The 18,104-nt window shown below is 58.0% G+C and overlaps 2 protein-coding genes across 5 annotated transcripts; both read right to left on the bottom strand.

The window, feature by feature from the left end:
* Positions 1–292: 292 nt before the first annotated feature.
* On the bottom strand, positions 293–15,043 carry SRRT (serrate, RNA effector molecule). 3 transcript variants are annotated; one of them, XM_083376853.1, is made up of 20 exons: positions 14,946–15,043; positions 14,690–14,826; positions 12,862–12,990; positions 12,240–12,386; positions 10,694–10,882; positions 7,051–7,220; positions 6,632–6,807; positions 6,441–6,539; positions 5,873–5,984; positions 5,620–5,780; positions 5,460–5,521; positions 4,609–4,687; positions 4,218–4,412; positions 3,517–3,687; positions 3,259–3,412; positions 2,172–2,365; positions 1,928–2,084; positions 1,609–1,698; positions 1,063–1,159; positions 293–381 (listed from the first exon to the last, which is right to left on the bottom strand). In XM_083376853.1, exons 2-20 carry the CDS (start codon positions 14,806–14,808, stop codon positions 306–308), a joined length of 2,577 nt encoding a protein of 858 aa, XP_083232979.1. In that variant the 5' UTR covers positions 14,809–14,826; positions 14,946–15,043; the 3' UTR covers positions 293–305. The 3 variants fall into 3 exon arrangements, with proteins under 3 accessions (XP_083232979.1, XP_083232980.1, XP_083232981.1); XM_083376854.1 differs by lacking the exon at positions 14,946–15,043 and having other exon boundaries at positions 12,668–12,990; positions 14,690–14,783; XM_083376855.1 differs by lacking the exons at positions 10,694–10,882; positions 12,240–12,386 and having other exon boundaries at positions 14,946–15,041.
* Positions 15,044–16,976: 1,933 nt separating this feature from the next.
* Positions 16,977–18,085, bottom strand: LOC310650290 (stress-associated endoplasmic reticulum protein 2-like). 2 transcript variants are annotated; one of them, XM_083379149.1, is made up of 3 exons: positions 17,778–18,085; positions 17,626–17,698; positions 17,186–17,446 (listed from the first exon to the last, which is right to left on the bottom strand). In XM_083379149.1, exons 1-3 carry the CDS (start codon positions 17,859–17,861, stop codon positions 17,406–17,408), a joined length of 198 nt encoding a protein of 65 aa, XP_083235275.1. In that variant the 5' UTR covers positions 17,862–18,085; the 3' UTR covers positions 17,186–17,405. The 2 variants fall into 2 exon arrangements, with proteins under 2 accessions (XP_083235274.1, XP_083235275.1); XM_083379148.1 differs by having other exon boundaries at positions 16,977–17,446; positions 17,626–18,068.
* Positions 18,086–18,104: the final 19 nt, after the last annotated feature.

Genomic DNA, 18,104 nt, shown 5'->3' with positions numbered 1-18,104 from the left:
CTTCGTTCGCACACTGAACCCTAACTAAATTTCATTTTGGATGTGTGCCCACAGTAAAGAAATGACAATAAAGGTTATCTTATCTAAGATACGGTGAGCAAAGAGAGCGGAGCATGGGAAACAGAGGCTTTTATTGAAATCCAAATACAGCTAAACACACAAAACCGGCGGACAGATCTCGAAGACCCGGCTGCTGACCTGGCTTCACACACACGGGGAGGGGCGAGCGGGAGGATGGGGTTGTTTAAAAAAAAGCGAGGGAGGAGGAAATGGGAGGACATGAAGCCGAGTGTGTGGGGGGGGGCTCAGAAGAAGTCCACGTCCTCGGGGGCGTCCAGGTCCTGATACTCCACAATGGCACGAGGGTCTCCCCGGACCATCCTGGAGAAAGAGAATAGCAGAGTTGGAAGGGCCCTTGGAGGTCTTCTAGTCCAACCCCTTGATCAAGCAGGAGACGCTACACCCTTTCGGACAAGTGGCTGTCCAGTCTCTTTTAAAAGCCTTTAGTGGTGGAGAACCCACAACTTCTGGTGGCCAGCTGTTCCCCTGGCTAATTGTCCTCACTATTAGGAAAGTTTCTCCTTAGTTCCCTTGATCAATTTCCCTCCGTTGCTTCCTGTTCTGCCCTCAGGTGCTTTGGGGAGTAGGTGGAAACCCCCCTCTTCTTTGGGGCAGCCCCTCAACTGTTGGAAGACCACTATCACGTCACCCCTGTCATGTCATTAAACGGGACACCCTGAATTCCTGCATCTGTTCTCTGTACTTTTCAGCCTCCAGTCCCCCGATCCTCTTTGTTGCTCTTCTCTGCACTCTTTCCAGAGTCTCAGCACCATTTTTTATACTGTGGTGACCAAAACTGGATCCATTAATCCAAGTGGGGTCTCACCAAGGCTTTGCAAAGTGGAACTAACTCTTCAGGTGATCTGGATCCCACCCCTCTCTTCACGCAGCCTAGGACGGCAGGGCCACAGGCGGTGAGCGGCCCATTCCTCCCGCCCCACGCAGGTTCGGGACCCGGCCCTGCCTCTCGCACAGGGGACGGGAAGGCTTCCCTGCAGCTACCTGTTCCGTGGCTTATTCAGGTAGCCAGCCTGCCCTCGGAAGGTGTCATAGTTGCCCCGCCCGGCGGCATATGGGGCCGGGGGGTAGGGAGGACCACCTGGAAGAGACGAGGAGAAAGGATGGGAATAACTAGAGAAGCAGGAAGGGGCCTTAGAGATCGCCTAGTCCAACCCCTGGAGAATCGGGAGATTCTATACCAGGGGTCTTCAAACTTGGCCGCTTTAAGACTTGTGGACTTCAACTCCCAGAATTCCTCAGGGCTGGTTGAGGAATTCTGGGAGTTGAAGTCCACAAGTCTTAAAGCGGTCAAGTTTGAAGACCCCTGTTCTGTACCCTTCTGGACAAAACACACACTACGTAGCCATCTTTGGAAGCACACCAGACTTGGTGGCCCCCAACCAAACCCGCAGCCCTGCCCACGTTAGGGTCTCTCCGTGGGGCCCTGGGTGCGGAGCCCAGCCTCTCTAGGGGAGGGGTCTGCGGGCCGCAAGCCCTCTGAGACCCACCCTGCCTTCCGCTGCCCAGAAGGGGAGCTGCACCACGTACCTCCGTATCCCAGGATGGGCGGGCGTGGCTGTCCGTAGGGCATCAGTCCCTGGGGGGCCTGCGGTGGGTAGGGCAGCCCCGGGGCCAGGCCTGAGGAGGGCAAAGGGAGGTGTTTGGCCCTTGCCAGAGGAGCGCCACCAAAGCCGCCCTTTGGGGCAAGGAGGTGACCGCGCATGAAGGCAACAGCCGGGCAGAGGGGCCGTTTCCCCGGCCTGCTCCTCGCCCCTCTTCTAGCCCGCCACATGTGCTGAGGGAAGAGGCTGCGGCGTCCAGATGTGGGGCTGGCCGGGGAGGGGGCTTGCCAGGGACCCAAACTCACCCTGTCCAGGGATGGGCGCCTGGTTCAGCTTGAACTCGGGCAGGGCCGGCCGCTTGGCGTCCATCAGGAAGTTGTTGAAGAACGCCACCTCCTTCTTCACCTCCTCGATCTTCTCGGCGTGCTTGTTGAAGATGTGCTTGTGCACGAACTCGGGGCCCTGGCGTGGGAAAACAGAGGAGGGGGGGGTCAGGGACCAGGCTGCCCGGAGGGAGCCCACGTCCCGGGGACGGGGAAGAAGACGCACCTTGAACTTCTTCCCGCTGAGCGGGCACTGCCACTTGTCCTTGCCCAGCTCCAGCGTGTTGGCGGTGACGAAGTTCTCCACTTCCTGCTCGGGGTCCCTCTTGCCCATCTTGAGCGCTTCCTCCTCCGACAGGGACTCCCGGACGCTGAAGAGCGGCTGCAGCTTCTCCTCAAACGTCTTCTGCCACTCGGCCACTGGGGAGGGGAGGGCCGCCCGTCCGGGGGTCCAGAGTCCGTGAGCGCCCACCTCCCCTCCTTCCTCCACCCCACCGCACCACCCGGGGGGCGGAAGAGGGGCCCCAAAAGACACGGAGGAGGAGCAGACTCCGATTCTGACCGCGGACCTTTCGGACGCCCCTTCCCCACCCGAGGTGGAACGCGCTGCAGGCAGTCCCCGGCCTCTTGCCCCCAAGAGCCCTGGGGCCGCGGGGGTTAGGAGGCAGCAGTGCCAACGGCTAAATCACTGCGGTTCGACCCTGACAGGCTCAAGGCTGGCTCAGTCCCTTCCAGCCTTGCCAGGTGGGTAAACCGAGGACCCAGATGGTTGGGGGGGGGGGGAACCGCTCAGAGGGCTGTAAAGCAGTACCGTGAAGCGGTATATAAGTCTTAGGGGCTTTTGCTAAGCACTCTCTGTTCAGCGACCGCTCAAAGTTACGACGGTGCTGAAAAAAGAACCTACTGCGGTCCTCGCACTTACAGCCGTTGTGGCACCTCCGGTCACATGATCAAAATTCGGGCACTTGCCAACCGGCATGTCTGCATCGGGGCTGCACCGTTCCGGGGCCACCTGACCACCATTTACAACCTTCCCGGCCAGCAAAATTGACAGGGGAAGCCAGAATCGCTCAACCAGGACTGGATCCACTTATCAACCGCAGGGATTTGGCTGACCGATTGTGGTTTGTTTTTTTTAAAAAAAGGCGGTAGGATCAGGTGCATCTCTCTGAACAGCCGCAGAAATTCTGGCCGTGACAACAGCAGCGGTCATTAAGCCGAGGACTGCCGGCGCATCTAACAGCAGCTGCAGCGCAGCAGGGGTCTGTCTGGGATACGGGAGTGCCGGGCAGAGGGTCGGGCACGAGAGGTACCTTCGCGGTGAGTGACGCGGTTGGGGGGGATGGGCCCCCGCACGTGGATGATCCCGCAGCGGTTGGGCATCTCGTCCTCGTTGAGGTACTCGGAGGTGTTGTAGTAGTCCACTGAGTGGACGATGCGCAGGTAGAGGAGCAGCTTGTCCAGCACCTGCGGGGCCCCCAGAGGGAGGGAGGGAGGGAGGGTCAACCACCTGCCGGGGCCCCCCAGGGGAGGGGGGACGGCCGGGCCTGGCCCTCCTGGGCGGGGCTCACCTTGACCAGCTTCTCGTCCCTCTCCACCGTGATCTCGGCCGGGTTCCCCTCCTTGGGCGCCTCCTCCGAGGGCTCCCCACTCCGTCCCAGCAGCTCCTCCTCCTCCGCGCTGACCTCCTCGATCAGGTAGTCGGTGATGTTCTTCAGGATGGGGTTCTGCGAGGGCAGGTTCTGGGGGGGGAGGGAGGGGCGCAGGGTGAGGGGCAGCCCCTCCCTCTCCGGAGCTTTGGCCCGGCTGCAACTGCCACAGCCCCCCTCCCCCGCAGGCAGAGACACCGTCCTCGTGCAGGCAGTCCCCGACTTACAACGGCTTGTTTTGTGACCGCTCAAAGTTACAACAGCTCGGAAAAAAGTGACTCACAACCATTATTCACACGTACGTCCCGTGGCCACGTGATCAAAATTTGGGTGCTTGGCAACCGACTCGTACTTACAACGGCCGTAGTGTCCCGGGGTCACACAATCCCCCGAGTAAACTCAGTAGGGAAGCCGGGTTCACTTAACAACCAGGTAACTCTCTTAACAACTGCAGCGATTTGCACCGTACCACGGAAGGTCGCAAAATGGGACAAGATTTACTTAACAACTGGCTCGCTTAGCGATGGAAACCTTGGCCCCAGTTGTACTCGTTATGTCGAGGACCGTCTGTCTGCCGATGACCGTCCATGCTGCCCCACCCACCAGGCCGCCCAGAGACCCACCGAGACCGGGGTGGGCAGCTGGGCCTCCTCACCGGCCCCCCAGAGCCGGGTCCGGCCGTCCAGGGCGTGGATCAGCTTGGCCGCCAGCTTGATGTCGTTGCGCAGGATCTGCTTGTGCTGCGTGATGCCGTTGATGTTGCGCACCCGGCGGGTGAGGTCTCGGTTGACGCCGGGGCTCAGCTCGCAGTCCCGCAGCTGGGGGGGGGAAAACGTGTTGGTGAGGCCGACGGCCCCCTCCCCACCCTCACACGGGGGCACCTGCCCGACCCAGAGCCCAGGCCCCATTCCCTGCCCTGCCCACCCAAGTGGGGGGAGGGGAAAGAAGGGCTGATTTTGAGGGTCAGGCCAGGGGCACCAAGGGCAGCCTGCTGGCGGCGCCCCCCCCCTTTACCCGAATATTCTGGAGATTCCAGCAGATTTCCTTGATGTTGACGGTGCGGTCAAAGGTCACCCAGCCCCTCCGAAAAAACCTGCAGACACGAAAACGGCCGCTCAGAGGGGAGACTGTCCGTCAGTCCGAGAGGCAACTCCCCTCCCCCCTTTTGCAAGGGGTCTGCACTTCCCCCTCCCTCCCAGAACGGCAAGGCAGGTCTAGAAAGGGGGGGGCTTTAGGGGTGCTGCTCAGTGAGGGAGGGGGCACCGAGGATCCAGCCCCTCGCAGTAATCCAGCCAAGTCAGGTAGCTGAGCTGTGTCTCCCCCCCCTTTCTGGATTTTAAGAAATGAGCAAGGAAATATTTTCTTTCGTTCTTTTCTTTTTTCTTCCTTCCCTTCTCCCCCTTTCCTTTCCCTTCCTTCTTTCCCTTTCTTTATTTCCTTCCTTCCCTCCTTTTCTCATTCTTTCTTCTTTCCTTCCATTTTCTTTCTTTTTCTTTTTTCCCTCCCTCCTTCCTGTAAAATTTTCTTTTTTTTATTTCCTTCCTTCCTTCCTTCCTTTTCTTTCATCCTTTCTTCTTTCTTCCCATTTTTTTCTCTTTCTTTCCTTTTCTCTTTTTTCTTTCCTCCCTCCTTCCTGTAAAATTAGCCGGATGCCCGTTTCCCCCAGGGGCGACTCTGGGTGGCTTGCATTTCATTCCCAGCCGGCCTGGGGGTGAGGGCCGAGCGGCAGCCAAGCGCCCTGCCTGGGAAGAATTTGTTTCTGCACAAAGAGCTTCACTGCGTCAATAAACCTTGGCCCAAACTTAAAAAACCACACTATCGTGTGTGTGTGTGTGTGTGTGTCTGTCGGGGAGATGACAACTTACCTCCGTTCCGGCTGAGGGTCCGAAAGCGCCACTCTCATGAAGCCGGGGTACCGTTTGAAGAACTGAGGGAGCAGAGGGGGGGCCGTCCGTTGAGAGGGAGGCACGACCCCACCGCCCGCCCCTCCTGCCCCGGCCGCCGCTCCCCCAGGGCCGCACTCACCGCCACGATCTCAGCCTGGGGGATGTTGGGGGCGATGTTGCGCACAAAGAGCGAGCAGGTCTTGTGTAGAGCGCGAGGCTTGGGCTCCCCCTCCTTCTCCTTGCCTTTGGGGGACCCCTCCCCGTCCTTCGGGCCGGCCGATTCCTCCTTGGGCTTCTTGTCTGTGGCCACACCGAACACAGCCGCCGCCTTAAAGCCAGGCCGCCCCCTCCTCCGGGGCCCCCGGGACCCTCCCCCGAGAGCCTCTCCCCACCTTTCTCCTCTCCTTGGGGGCGCCCGCCGTCGGAATCCGTGTCGGACTCCGAAACGCTCCCCTCGTCGTAGCTGTCGTTCCCGCTGCGCTTCCGCTTGTGCTTGTGGCTGGCCTGGAAAGAAAACAGGAGGTGGGCCCTGGCGCTTCCTTGGGGCCAAAGAACACCCCCCCCCCACGGGCACACTGGGGCCCCCCAGTCAGGAAGGTGGGAGGTTAATAAGTTTGGAGAAGGAAGAGAGGGAGGGAGGCTGCTACAGGCCTGCCTCTCTGCTGGATGACGCAGTGTGTGTGTGTGTGTGTGTGTGTGTGTGTGTGTGTGTGTGTGTGTGTGTGTGTCCCCATGTTCCTGGTGCTGGAGGCCAGGGGGCCTGCAGGTGCTCCCCGGCTGGCTGAAGCCCCCTCCTCTCGTCCGTTCGGAGGGTGGTCCGGGGACACCCCAGGCTATTTCTCTCCCTCGAGGTGTCTGACCTCCCCCCGTCTGGCTGGCCTCCCTCCCTCCCTCTTCCGCTTCTCTCCCTTGCAGACCTCACCACGTCTGGTGGGGGCAGAGGGACCCCTCCTCACCTACCTTCTTTGGGTCCTTCTCCGGCTGCTCCTTCTTCTCCCCCTTCTTCTCCTCCTCCTCCTCCTCCTTGCCTTTCTCCTCCGCAGCTTCCTCCTCGGCGGTCTGCGAGGGAGAGAGAGGGAGGGGGGGGGCTGCCCGTCAGAGACCGGCCTGATACTCAACCGGGGGGGGGGGCTTCTCCCCTCTCTTCCCACCTTGGCCTTCTTGGCCTCCTCCTTCTTCTCCTCCTTCTCGGAGAGCTTCCGCTCCTGCTCCGGCAGCCGGCTCTCCTCCTTCTTCCCCGGCTCCGCCTTCTCCTGACGCTCCTCCTCCTCCTCCTGCTCCAGCACCTTCAGGTCGTGCTGCGTCCCGCCTTCCATCTTAATGACCGCTGGGGGAGCAAGCCTCGCGTCGGACGGGGGCCCAGGACCCCTCCCAGACGCGGCTGGCCCTCCGCGCTCCCTCAAAGCCCCAGGAAGGCATGGGGCCGAACTCTGCCCCCACCCACCACCACCACCACGGAAGACTCCAGGCCTCACCCCGACGCAGGGCGCTGCTCCATCTGCCGCGGCCACCCCCTGGGCTCCGGGCCACCCGGCGCAACCCGTCGCCACTGGTCCAGGAATCCACCTACCGGCATCCAGGACCTTAATGATGGCGTTGGCCTTGTCAATGTCCAGCTGCAGGCCCTCAAACCAGGCATTGTCCATCAGGTAGAGGAAGACGTGGAGTCGGTTTTGCAGAGCGTTCTGGGCCTCCTGCTTCCTTCGCCCGGCTTCTTCGGGGTGGTACTTGGAGCGGAACCTGGACGGGGTCCAAGCAAGGAGGGGAAGGGGGGAGCAGAAAGAGACAGAGAAGAAGGCGGGAGGAGAAAGGCCTTAGCCGGGGAGGAATGGAGCGCGCTGCCCCTCGGGCACCGTCCACACATGCAAAGCTCAGGGAAGGACGTGGCAGGGAGGAGGAGGGGGCCTGGGGGGGCACCTGAAGACCTTAGGAGAACCGCCCAGAGGCAGGCTGGACTTGACGCTCAAAAATCCTGATTAACAGCCAGGCTGTTGTGCAAATCTTGGGGAGCGGGGGGGGGGCTCTCCTGCCAACGGGTGCAGCCAGGGTGCCCCCACCTCCTCCTCCTGGAGTCTTCAAGGCAGCTCCCTTGCTGCCTCTCCTAACCAGCCCGGGGGCTCCACCTGGGCGCCTCCAGATGCTTGAGAATGCCCACACCCATCGTCCCCACCCACCCGGCATCTGGGGGAGAAGGGGTGGGAGCAGGTTCCCATCACATCTGGGGGACCAGGTGCTGCTCTCCCCGAGCAAAGGCAGATGGGGGGGGAGAGGAAGTGCATTGTATCCCATCCCTGGCCCCACAAAGCGTCGCTCAGACCCCCTCTGGATGTCACCCCCCCTGGGCCTCCTCATGGAGCTGGGCCTCCTGCTTCGTAGCACTCGCTTAGTGTCCAACTCTCCACTAAGACCTTTGGACTTCAACTCCCAGAATCCCCCATTCTGGGAGTTGGCGCCCCAAGGTCTTCAAGGCTTCTAATGCTTGCTTGCAGGGCCCTGCTGCTTCCCACCCAGCCCTGGCCCACCCTCCAGCCTGCCCCTCCGGGCTTCCCCAGAAGGATCCCCGGAGCCTTGCTGGAGCGCCACGGTCAGAGAGCTGCCGCCTTGTGTGGGGAGCTTTCGCCCTCTGCTGGTTGGGCTGGGGATAGCCCCTCTGCTAGCCCCGGGCGCCAAGCCTTACGGGGAGGCGCCGGTGGGAGGGCGGTGAGGGGCGACAGGAACTGGACGGGAGGAAGAGAGTGGCCACAACCAACGCCAAAGCACGCCTTCTACCGCTCGATCTCGCCAACCGGGAACGAGCCCTTAGAAATGTTAGTTTTCTTTCTCTCAGCTCTGATTTAAGAAGACAGAACACGTCATACATACACTGAGGGAGTCACACTGCGAGCCTTCCAAGTGAAGAGAGTTTTCTTCGGCGGATTTTAAGAAAAACCACCCGGATTTAGGAACATTGCAATCTCTCTCTCTCTCTCTCTCGTGCTGGGGTGCAGGACTTGAAAAAAGAGGAGTCGGCCTGCACCAGCCCTGAGCTGTCTACCTCCTACAGGTTCACATTCAGCTAATCACTGCATTGTGCACAGTGAAGGCCCTGACTGGCTAAGCTACGGAGGAGGAAAAAAAATCACCACGACCAGCAGAGAGAGGAAGGAAAAAGGAAAAAATACAAAAACCAGATTCAAGGCTCTTGGGCGTTTTTTGATTTATTTATGGATTCTCCCGGCTGAGGACGGCTGAATTTTGGAGACTCCTGCGAGAGGTTCGTGGGAGGAGGGGAGAAAAGGCCGTGTTATTACAGTTAACATCCAAAACAAAAGGAATTTTAAAAAATATCTTATCAAGGAAATAAAAAACCGGTTAAAACGAGGAGAGACACAGGTACATCAGATCCCCTCCCTCCCCCAGAATGCGGAGAAAGAAGAGTCCATCCTTCGGGGCTCCTCTTGGGCCACTACCAGGGCAAAGGACCCCCTAATTTGGGGGAGGGGAGGCCTTGCCCCTCTCCATAAACACCCTCTTGGCCCCTCCTTCCGCAGCCTGCCAGGTTCGCTTCCACCCCCCCCCCGGTGCGTGACGTTTTCCCAGGAATGGAAAAACATGACTTTCTGGGCTGTTGTTTTCCAGCCTGAGGTGTCCTCTGCGGCCCCCCAGGTGACCCCAGGAGTTTCGGAGGAGGAAACAGCCACGGGGCCACCCACCCGCCGGAAAGTCTGTCCCGTGCTCTGGGCTGGAAAACAACGAGGTCTCTTTCGTTTTTCCCCGGAACGCTGGCAGGACGAGCCGGAGGAACCCGGCGCTCCGGATGCCCGTTGTGGGCCTAACCCTGGTTCTGAACTGAGGAAAAGGATTTGGGGACCCTCATCAGGGACACCCCCATCTTAGTGACCCGGCTAGAAGCCCCAGGGCTGTCAAAGATCGACACGTCCATTCTGTCACGCTCCTTGTGAGCACTGGCCCTCTTTTTTGGCGTGGGGCGCGGAGGGCGTGTGGAGGGGGGAGCAGTTCTGAACCGGTTTCCGGGAGTTCTAGCGCCTCCCTTTCCCCGAGGAACCAAACGGCCATTCAAGGCGATCCTGGTTAGCAATTCTCCCCGTTCTTCCCCAGCTATGAGCGTGCCCACGAGAGGAATCCTTTTTTTAATTCCGTGACCGCAGTCGGGATGCCGGGACAAATTATTCAGGAACGGTAAATGAGATGCGGGCAGTCCTTGACTTACAACTATCCGTTTAGTGACCATTCCAAGTTACAACTGCGCTGGAATAGGATAGAGCTGGGAGGAACCTTGGAGGTCCTCTAGTCCAGCCCCCTGCTCAGGCAGGAGAACCTATACCGTCTCAGGCAGGTGATTGTCTAGCCTCTTCTTAAAAACGAAATCGAAATTCAGACGCCTGGTCACTGGTTCATATTTATGACGGCCACAGTGTCCCAGAGGGGTCACGTGATCCTCTTGTGTGACCTTCAGCCAAGTCAAGGGGGAAGCCAGATTCAGTTAACAACCGGGGCAAGGAAGGTCGTGAAACGGGGCAAAATTCGCTTAACAAATGCCTCGCTTAGCCACATGAAATCTGGGGCTCAGCCGAGGTTTTAAGTCAGGGACTGCTGGCATAAGGCCGGGCCACCTGGTCTATCACGCCGGATTAGGGTTGTACTTAAGGTAGCAGACCTGAACCCAGAGAGGTGGCGAGTTCAAGTGCCACCTTAGGCACAAAGCCAACCAGGAGACCCTGGGCCAGTCGCTCCCTCTCAGCCCTCGGAAGCAGGCCGTTCCTGAAATCTTGCTGACGAAATCACAGGGACTCATAATTTGCCAGGAGTTAATAGCAATTCTTCCCCGATTCTTCTGGTTGCCGAAAAGGGGGTGGGGGGGGGGGAACAACAACAACCCAGCCTGGTTTGCTTTGCCTGCCAACACGGCAAGGCCTCTGATGAGCGAATGGACAGCTTCTCTCCCTCACTTAGCAACAGACGGGCAACTGCAGTTGTAAGATGAGGACTGCCTGTGTACTGCTCAGGATGGGTGTGGCGCTGCAGCCCAGGAAATAAACAAACAATCATTTCTAAATGCCCCACCCAACTTGGTTAAAGAGCCAGTGTCTAAACCCAGAAGCAACCAATGCCTGACAGACTTGGCTTACTGCCCTTAGAGTGCCCAGGAAAGTGCCCGCCCGCCCGCCCTCCCTCCCCTCCGAGGCAGGCAACCCAGCCCACGAGACACGTACCACTCCTCATCCTTGTGGGCCACGAAAAAATTCTGCATCTGCTGCCGGCGGAAGTCAAGCTTGTAGTCGTTGTAGCGCTTGACGGCTTCTGTCTCATCCACGGAGTCCTCTAAGGAGAGGAGGAACTCCTTAAAATTCTTCATGACGGGGGGAGCGATGCCCAGGTCCACTTCTGCAATATTCCCCAGCCTGGAGGGGGCAGAAAGAGAAGGGCTCAGCTTGGGACCACCCCTCTCTTTCCATTGGTTTCGGAGGCCAGGAATGCACAGGATAACGAAAAGCGGACATGGCAGAGGGAAGATTAAAAGCATCAAGGCAAGAGAAACGCTGAGAAAATAAAAACAGTGTCTATAAACCGGGGGGGGGGGGGGTGTCTCCAAACTTGGCTACTTTTAAGACTTGTGGACTTCAACTTCCAGAATTCTGGGAGTTGAAGTCCACAAGTCTTAAAGTAGACACGTTTGGAGACACCTGGCTGAGGAATTCTGGGAGTTGAAGTCCACAAGTCTTAAAAGTTGCTAAGGTTGGAGAGCCCTGCTATAAACCATGGTGTTTCTGCAAAGATATTTTGCTTGAACAAGAAAAAAAAGCACACAAAATAAGAGAGTAAAAATGCAAGCTCAGACAGCATTTAAAAGCAACAAGAATCGAACTCGCAGAGAATCATCTTCTTCATCGGATGCCAGAACCACACCCGGCCACGCCGTGACATTTCCAGTGGGATCCCAGCGGCCACAAAAGAGCAAGGAAATTCAAGAGGGTGGCTGTAAATGGCTCGCTAGGAAAACCGAAGCTGTGTTCCTTTGGCGTTTCAGAGCTCGCAAAGACCCGCTTGGGTTCAGGGATTAAAGCACCAAACTAAAAACCAGGAGATGGTGAGTTCCGGTCCTGCCTCAGGCATGCTACCTGGCCTGGGTAACTTTGGGGCGGTGCCTCTCTCTCAGCCCAACCCATCTCACAGGGTGGTTGTGGGGAAAACAGGAGGAGGCAGGCTTGTTAGGTATCTTTGTTGCCTTGAGTTACTTGTAAAATAATAAAGGTGGCAGATAGATAGACAGCGGTAGGCAATACCGATGGATCGGTACATAGATGATAGACATAAATAGATATAGACAGATAGACAATAAGTAGGTAGATAGCTAGATAGACAACATAGATGCATACACAGACATAAACAGAAATAGCCAAATGTGTGTCTGTGTGCATGTGTGTCTGTGTGCGTGTGGAGAGAGAGAGAGAGAGAGAGAGAGAGAGAGAGAGAGATAAATACAGACTGGTAGACAATATAGGCGGATGGATGCATAGATAGATATAGGCAGATAGGTAAAGATAGGTAGGTAGATAGGTATACAATAAATACAGATGGATAGATACGTAGATGATATAGAGATATAGATAGATGAACGGAGGTAGTTAGGTAGATGACGGAGGGATGGATAGATGATACAGGCAAACAGACAAAAAAAAATAAAAACAAGTAACAGGTTACTTTAGGAAAAGAAACAGCAGATAGAGAAGCCCCCCCACCCCCAAAGTATCTGCTTACCTGGCTTGGATGGGGAGGATGTGGTGCTGTGTCACGTGCATTTCGGGGTGTGCCCAAGGCTGGGGAGGCCCGTAGGATGGGCCAGTGGAGACCCCGCTGTAAGGCATCTCGTAGGCGGTGTGATAGGGGTCTGCCGTGTGCTCGTCCCTGGAGAATGGAAAACCAAATCCTTTTCTGCCTTCTCAAAAAGCACCTCCCTTTCCCAACTAAACCGACCGAGCAGGATGCTCAGCTCCCTGGTCCAACCCCTGCGGGGAGACAGACCCCCAAAGCCCACCTAGTACAAATTATTGTTTGTGTTATTGTATGGCAGATTCGCGTCATATTTCAGTAAAAAGAAAGACGGGGTAAAATACAAAACCCAGGATACAAAACCCAAAACCTTAACAGGAAGATTGTTGTATAGGTAAGTTGCAAATATTTTTTACTTCATTCGTTGCAGCCAGGAGACCAGTGAAATCTGCATTCGAGGCTCTGTTTTGACACAGTGTCGCCACGTGTTGGATTAGTTAGCCCCACAGTCACAATTCGGTGATGGCATTTTGCCCCACTCGTGGAGGTTGCCTGCCATGGCCAGTGCGGTGTTCGGCCTAATACAAACTATCGCCAGAAGAGAACCCACCAATCCCGTCTCATGCGTTTCTGTGGCGGACTCAGCTCGTGACGAGGGGGGGAGAATCGCTCCCGTCTGCTCCGGTCGTAATCTCGGTATTCACCTCGGCTCCGGCGTTCCCGGCCTCGGTCCCATTCCCTAGCGGAAGGAAAGGTTTCACGATTTGCATCCTGCTGACCCTGCCTGGATTCCTTGCGGCATGTAGCAAACAGAAGGCTTAAAACCCTAAAACCTCTCCCGTCAGCCTAAGAAAATGGAGATCGGAAACCAAATTGCCTTTCCAAAGGAGTTTGTTTTGACTGGCTTTCTAAAAGTCATTCGAATTTCCAGGCGTAGAGACTGCACCTATATTATGAAGGTTTGGTTGCTAGCAAACCCTGGATATGTTTCCGCCTACCTGAGGGGTTCTTCACTGTATTTGAGCTGGATGATGTGTTTTTTTTTAATCCCATTTATATCCCGCCTTTCTCCGAAGACTCAGGGCGGCTTACAAGCTTAGCAGTAGCCTTCATTCTATGTATGTGCCTGCTTATTAGGGCTTTCGCCCCCACTCCCCAAGCGGCATTATTACAAAGTCAGCTTAATTGCCCCCAACAATCTGGGTCCTCATTTTACCTACCTGGGAAGGATGGAAGGCTGAGTCAACCTTGAGCCTGGTGGGATGCGAACCTGCACTAATTGCAGGCAGCTGGGGTTACTTAAGGAGGCATTAGCCCACTGCTCCACCAAGGCTCACTGTTTTCCTGCAGTTATTTCATTACCCAAATTAGGTAATATCATTAGTGCTAGAAAGGCACCAGAGGGGAGGAGAAACAATGGATGGAAACTAATCAAGGAGAGAAGCAACCTGGAACTAAGGAGAAATTTCCTGACAATGAGGACATTCAGCCAGTGGAACAGCTTGCCACCAGAAATTGTAGGCGCTCCCATCACTGGAGATTTTTAAGAAGAGACTGGACAGCCACCTGTCTGAGACGATGTAGTTCTGCTTGAGCGGGGGTTGGACTAGAAGACCTGCAAGGTCCCTTCCACCTCTATTCTATTCTATTCATGAGGAGGAGGAGGAGATGAAGATTCGTTTTTCTTGCCATGCACACGTATACATAACCCAAACTAGACTGTTGTTTTTCTGTGTCATAAACGTGGGTATATGCATAACTCTGTATTTATTTATTGGAGGTGGTGGCTCATTGAGAGCTGCATGTAATGAAATTTCATTTTAACGCATGCGGATTTGGTGTACAAAGTGACAACAAAGCTATTATTCTATTCCCTGCTTACTATTGTATTCTTCTAACGAGAAGAAAAAGATGATAACTGTGGGGTCCTGGGTGCTCTTAGAGCTGGGTGGTTTTTTTCCCAATGTTTTATGACCTAACTAGGGAACACCATCTGTGCCAGAAAGGGGGGGGGGTTGCAGAGTGAAGGAAGGAGGGGGGGGAGGAGGAGGAGGAAGAGGAGAAAAGGGCTGTGGGGTCCTTGGTGCTTTCTGAACTCGGAGGTTTCCTTGCAGACGTTGCACGACTCCAACAGGGAACATCGTCAGTGCCAGGAAGGGGGGGGATTGTGGAGAGGAGGAGGAGGAGGATTAGCATTGGGGGGGTCTCGGTGGTTTCCTTGCATGACCCAACCAGGGGACCCAGGAGGAAGGGCGGGGGGGAGGGGCTTACCTTTCTAGCCCGGATGTGACGCCCCCCTCCCCCAGTCTGGGCCAGGGAAGGCCTGCAGGGGAACCCCCCCCGGCTCAGAGACCCTCCCCCTCTCCGCCCTGCTCCTCCTCCGCCCCACCTGCCCCCCCATCCCCCCCAGAGGCAAAGCCCCCCGCCCCTCCCCCCACCTATCGCTCCAGTCGTCCCGCCGCCGGTCGTCCCGCTCCCGAGAGCGGTCGTAGTCGCTCCTCTCGCGCCGGAACTTGTCCCGCCGCCTCCGGTCGTACTCGTCGTCGCTGTCCGCCATGGCGCCGGGCAGAGGCCCCTGCAGAGCGGGCGGGAATGAGGCGGAGGTGGGCCGGGGGGGGGGAAGGGGGGGTTCCCGGGCGGGCGGGGGGGCGGGGAGCGAGGGGGGGGCGGGGGGGCGGCGGGCGCGCTCCTCACCGGCGAGCAGAGGCGGCGCGGCGGGGTCCGAACGCGGCCTCGGCGGCGCGGTCACCTCGCCGGAAGCCCGCTGCGTCTGCTGGACGCACTTCCGGCCCCGCCTCCAGCCGCGGTTCCGCTGCGCCGGAAGTCCCGCGAGAGGGAGGCGGGGCCACGGGTAGTCTTATCCGCGTTTTCTAACGCATCTCGGTTCTTGTCCCGCGGGATGCTTTAGGAGTACAGTTCCCATCATCCGCAGCCACCTGGGCCAAATTGGAGGGGTGGCCGCAGGGGTGAAACCGGGAGGAGAGAGAGAACGGCTGAGAAGGACGCTCTAGGCCCCGGAGCTCTACTTCCGGGAAACGTTCGGGCCGAGCGCGCCTCACCACAGAGGCGAGGAAAGGCTAGAGCGGCAATTTAGAGTTGACTAGCCCGCCAAAGGGCGACGGGAGAGCTAGAAAATTTAGAGTCATCTCCCCGACCTCCAAGGTGTCGTTGACGGGTTCCGTCAGCCCAGGGTAGCCGCTTCCTGCCCACGTGGAGGGAGGCGGGACTTCCTGGACTATTTTCAGTTTGGGATTTTTCTCCCTTTTGTACTTTGCAAAGTTGCCTCCCTGCTCCACTCCCCGTTGCAACCTTAGGAAGTAGGAAATTCTGCTTCCTTTATTGCGTCTTTAGGTCACCATCTTTGTACAGCATACGATTCACCTTGATTCATCTGCAAAAGGCTAAGCTGGCTTGTACCTGGATGGGGCACCAACAGGAAAACCCAGGGCTTAAAGCTGGGAAGCTTGGAAAAAAGGTCCCAGGAGGCCGCAATGGCGAGCCGCTGGCAGTCCGCAGAGATAATAATAAACCTTTATTGTCAAAGTACAACATGTGTACATTGAGATTAGCTGAGCCTCCCCCCGTGCTCTCTCCCCCCAACACACAGTGACAACAAACCCTCCATCCTACCACACCATGTGAACCAACTACACCACACACCGGCCTCCCAAGTCAATTCTGCACAAGATTATGTCCCATTTAAAAGCCTAACAGCCCACGGATAAAAGCTATTTTTCAGCCTGTGGGTACGGCTGGCTATATTCCTATATCTCCTACCGGATGGTAGGAGAGTAAAGAGATACCATCCAGGGTGTGAGTCATCCCTGAGAATCTTCCACACTCTTCCAAGGCAACGAGCCCTGGTGATGTCATCAACTCCCATTGATCATCCCAAAGTCAGTCCAGAGATTTTGGGCGGGACCCCCACACCCTTCTCCCCTCAGGGAGACTCACCCTTATTTGGCTCTCCAAGGATTCAAACCCAAGAGGCCACAGAAAGGGCAAGCTCACCCCTGGCCTGCCAACATACCCTATCCTGCAAATGTCCCAGGATAATGCAGCACAGGGGTCTTCAAACTCGGCCCTTTTACGACTCGTACCTGGCTGAGGAATTCTGGGAGCTGAAGTCCACGAGTCATAAAAGGGCCGTAGCAGGATCCAATCTGTGTTAGTTACCGGGATGAGGTTTAGTCTTCCAAGCTTCTTATGCTGGAGCCCATACTTGGGAAACTTCTCTCTCCAGAATAATTCCCTATTCCTTACAGCCAGAGCAGTTTAAGCAATTTCCAGCGGTTGTTTTGAGGCTGATGGGCTTGTGAGTTCCTCGACCGTAAAATGGCTCCTAGCTTGGCTGGCTCAAGCAGATTCCTCTAAGACTCTTATCCTCTCTCTCAAGGCTGCTTCTCTGGACAGCTGGAGTGGTTAGTCGGGACAGCAGCCTTCTGGGAGTTCCACCCCACCCCACCCAGCTGACAGGCAAATGGGGGGGGGGGCAGCTGCCTCACCCCAGAATGGAGTGACCCAGCTGCAATCCAGCTGTTGGGGATGGGTGGGGAGGGCCTGCACAGGGCATCTGCTTGGTCAGATGCAGAAACCACAGACCGTGAGCGATTCTGGACTGTTTGTTGGAGGGACCCCTTTGAGAGGGCAGGAAATTTAGTTGGTGGGCGGGCCTTGCAACTGGCAGGAAAATAGCGCTTTCTTACAAAATCACATTAGTTCGGCTTGTGGCAAATTGCCCAGGATGGCAATACTTTTATTCAGCAGCTCCACGCTAGATGGCCAGGGGAAAAAGGAGCGGTGGGCTTAACACACAGAGCGCAAGAAGCTTCCAGAGGTCCCACCGGCTGCCTGCTCACAAAGACCCCAGGCTTCTCCTTGTGGGAATTCCTCGGGAAGCCCCCCATGCCCGGCAGCCTCCCCCAACCCACGCTGGGCGCGAGGGCCGTCCTCTCCTTCGGCTCCTGGCTCCGGGACGCCCAGGCTCCGGAAAGCAGGGGACGGCAGGGCACCCCAGGTACGGGACGGAGCCGGTGTGGGGCAGCAAGCAAAGGAAGACGCTCGTGGCTGTAAACACGTCCAAGAGGGCCGAGGAAAGGCCTCCCCCCGAGTCCCCGAGGGCCGCCGGTGCCGGGACACCCGCTCCATCGGCCGCTAGCCTCCCGGGCGGATGCTCTGGATCATCTGGAAGATGGCTGGCAGGGGAGAGCCGGAGGGGAGAGTCACGGGCAGGTATGGAGGACCCCCCCCTTCCCCAGAGCGGCAGGGCGCCGCTTGGCAGCCGGGCTCCTGGCCGCGTACAGAGCGCCCCGGACGCCGCCCCCCCTGCGCCCTGCAGGCGAGCCCGGCGGCCCCGAGCGGGGGTGGCCCCTACCTGAGCCGCAGACCAGGAAGACGAAGAGGGCCAGCAGCCACGGCCCCACCGGCGCCCTCTCCTCCGGGGGGCTCTGGGGAGGAGAGCGGCGCGGGAGACGGGGAGGCCGCCCGCCCCGCCCCGCCTGCCCCCGCCTGCCCCCCGGCCCCTACCGGCGCTCGCTGGGGGCCGCCGCGCTGCGCGATGCTCCGGCCGTGCCGCTCGTTGGCCACCTTCCTGCGCTGCACGCCGGGCATGGCGAGGGGCGAGCGGGGCCGCGCGGCTGTCGGGGCGCCTCTGGCTGAGACCCCCCCCGCGCAGGCGCAGCGCGCCCCTCCCGACCCCCCCTCCGCGGCGCGGCCCCCTCCCGCCCCGGACGCCCGCCGCGGGATGGGGGGGGCGGCAGGGCCAGGCCGGCCGGACGCCGGTTGCAGGGGTCAGCCTCGCCCGACGCCCCCTCCCGCGAGTCCCGGGAAGAAGCGGCCGCAAGCGGGAGAGAG

This window comes from Vipera ursinii (genome assembly GCF_947247035.1).
Source record: "Vipera ursinii genome assembly, chromosome: Z".
NCBI classification, from domain to species: domain Eukaryota; kingdom Metazoa; phylum Chordata; class Lepidosauria; order Squamata; family Viperidae; genus Vipera; species Vipera ursinii.
Note: the sequence above shows the minus strand (reverse complement) of the source record. Positions and strands in the feature narration are given on the sequence as shown.

What these genes read in the sequence shown, in the direction of transcription:
- SRRT (XM_083376853.1), bottom strand. Translation starts at nt 14,808, where the DNA reads ATGGCGGACAGCGACGACGAGTACGACCGGAGGCGGCGGGACAAGTTC. An exon ending in GCCCACAAGGATGAGGAGTG is followed by an intron (nt 7,221 to 10,693) that starts GTACGTGTCTCG and finishes GACCCCGTCCAG; the next exon opens with GTTCCGCTCCAAGTACCACC. An exon ending in CCGCGTCACTCACCGCGAAG is followed by an intron (nt 2,366 to 3,258) that starts GTACCTCTCGTG and finishes TCCCCTCCCCAG; the next exon opens with TGGCCGAGTGGCAGAAGACG.
- LOC310650290 (XM_083379148.1), bottom strand. Translation starts at nt 17,861, where the DNA reads ATGCCCGGCGTGCAGCGCAGGAAGGTGGCCAACGAGCGGCACGGCCGG. An exon ending in CTTCCTGGTCTGCGGCTCAG is followed by an intron (nt 17,447 to 17,625) that starts GTAGGGGCCACC and finishes CTCCCCTGCCAG; the next exon opens with CCATCTTCCAGATGATCCAG.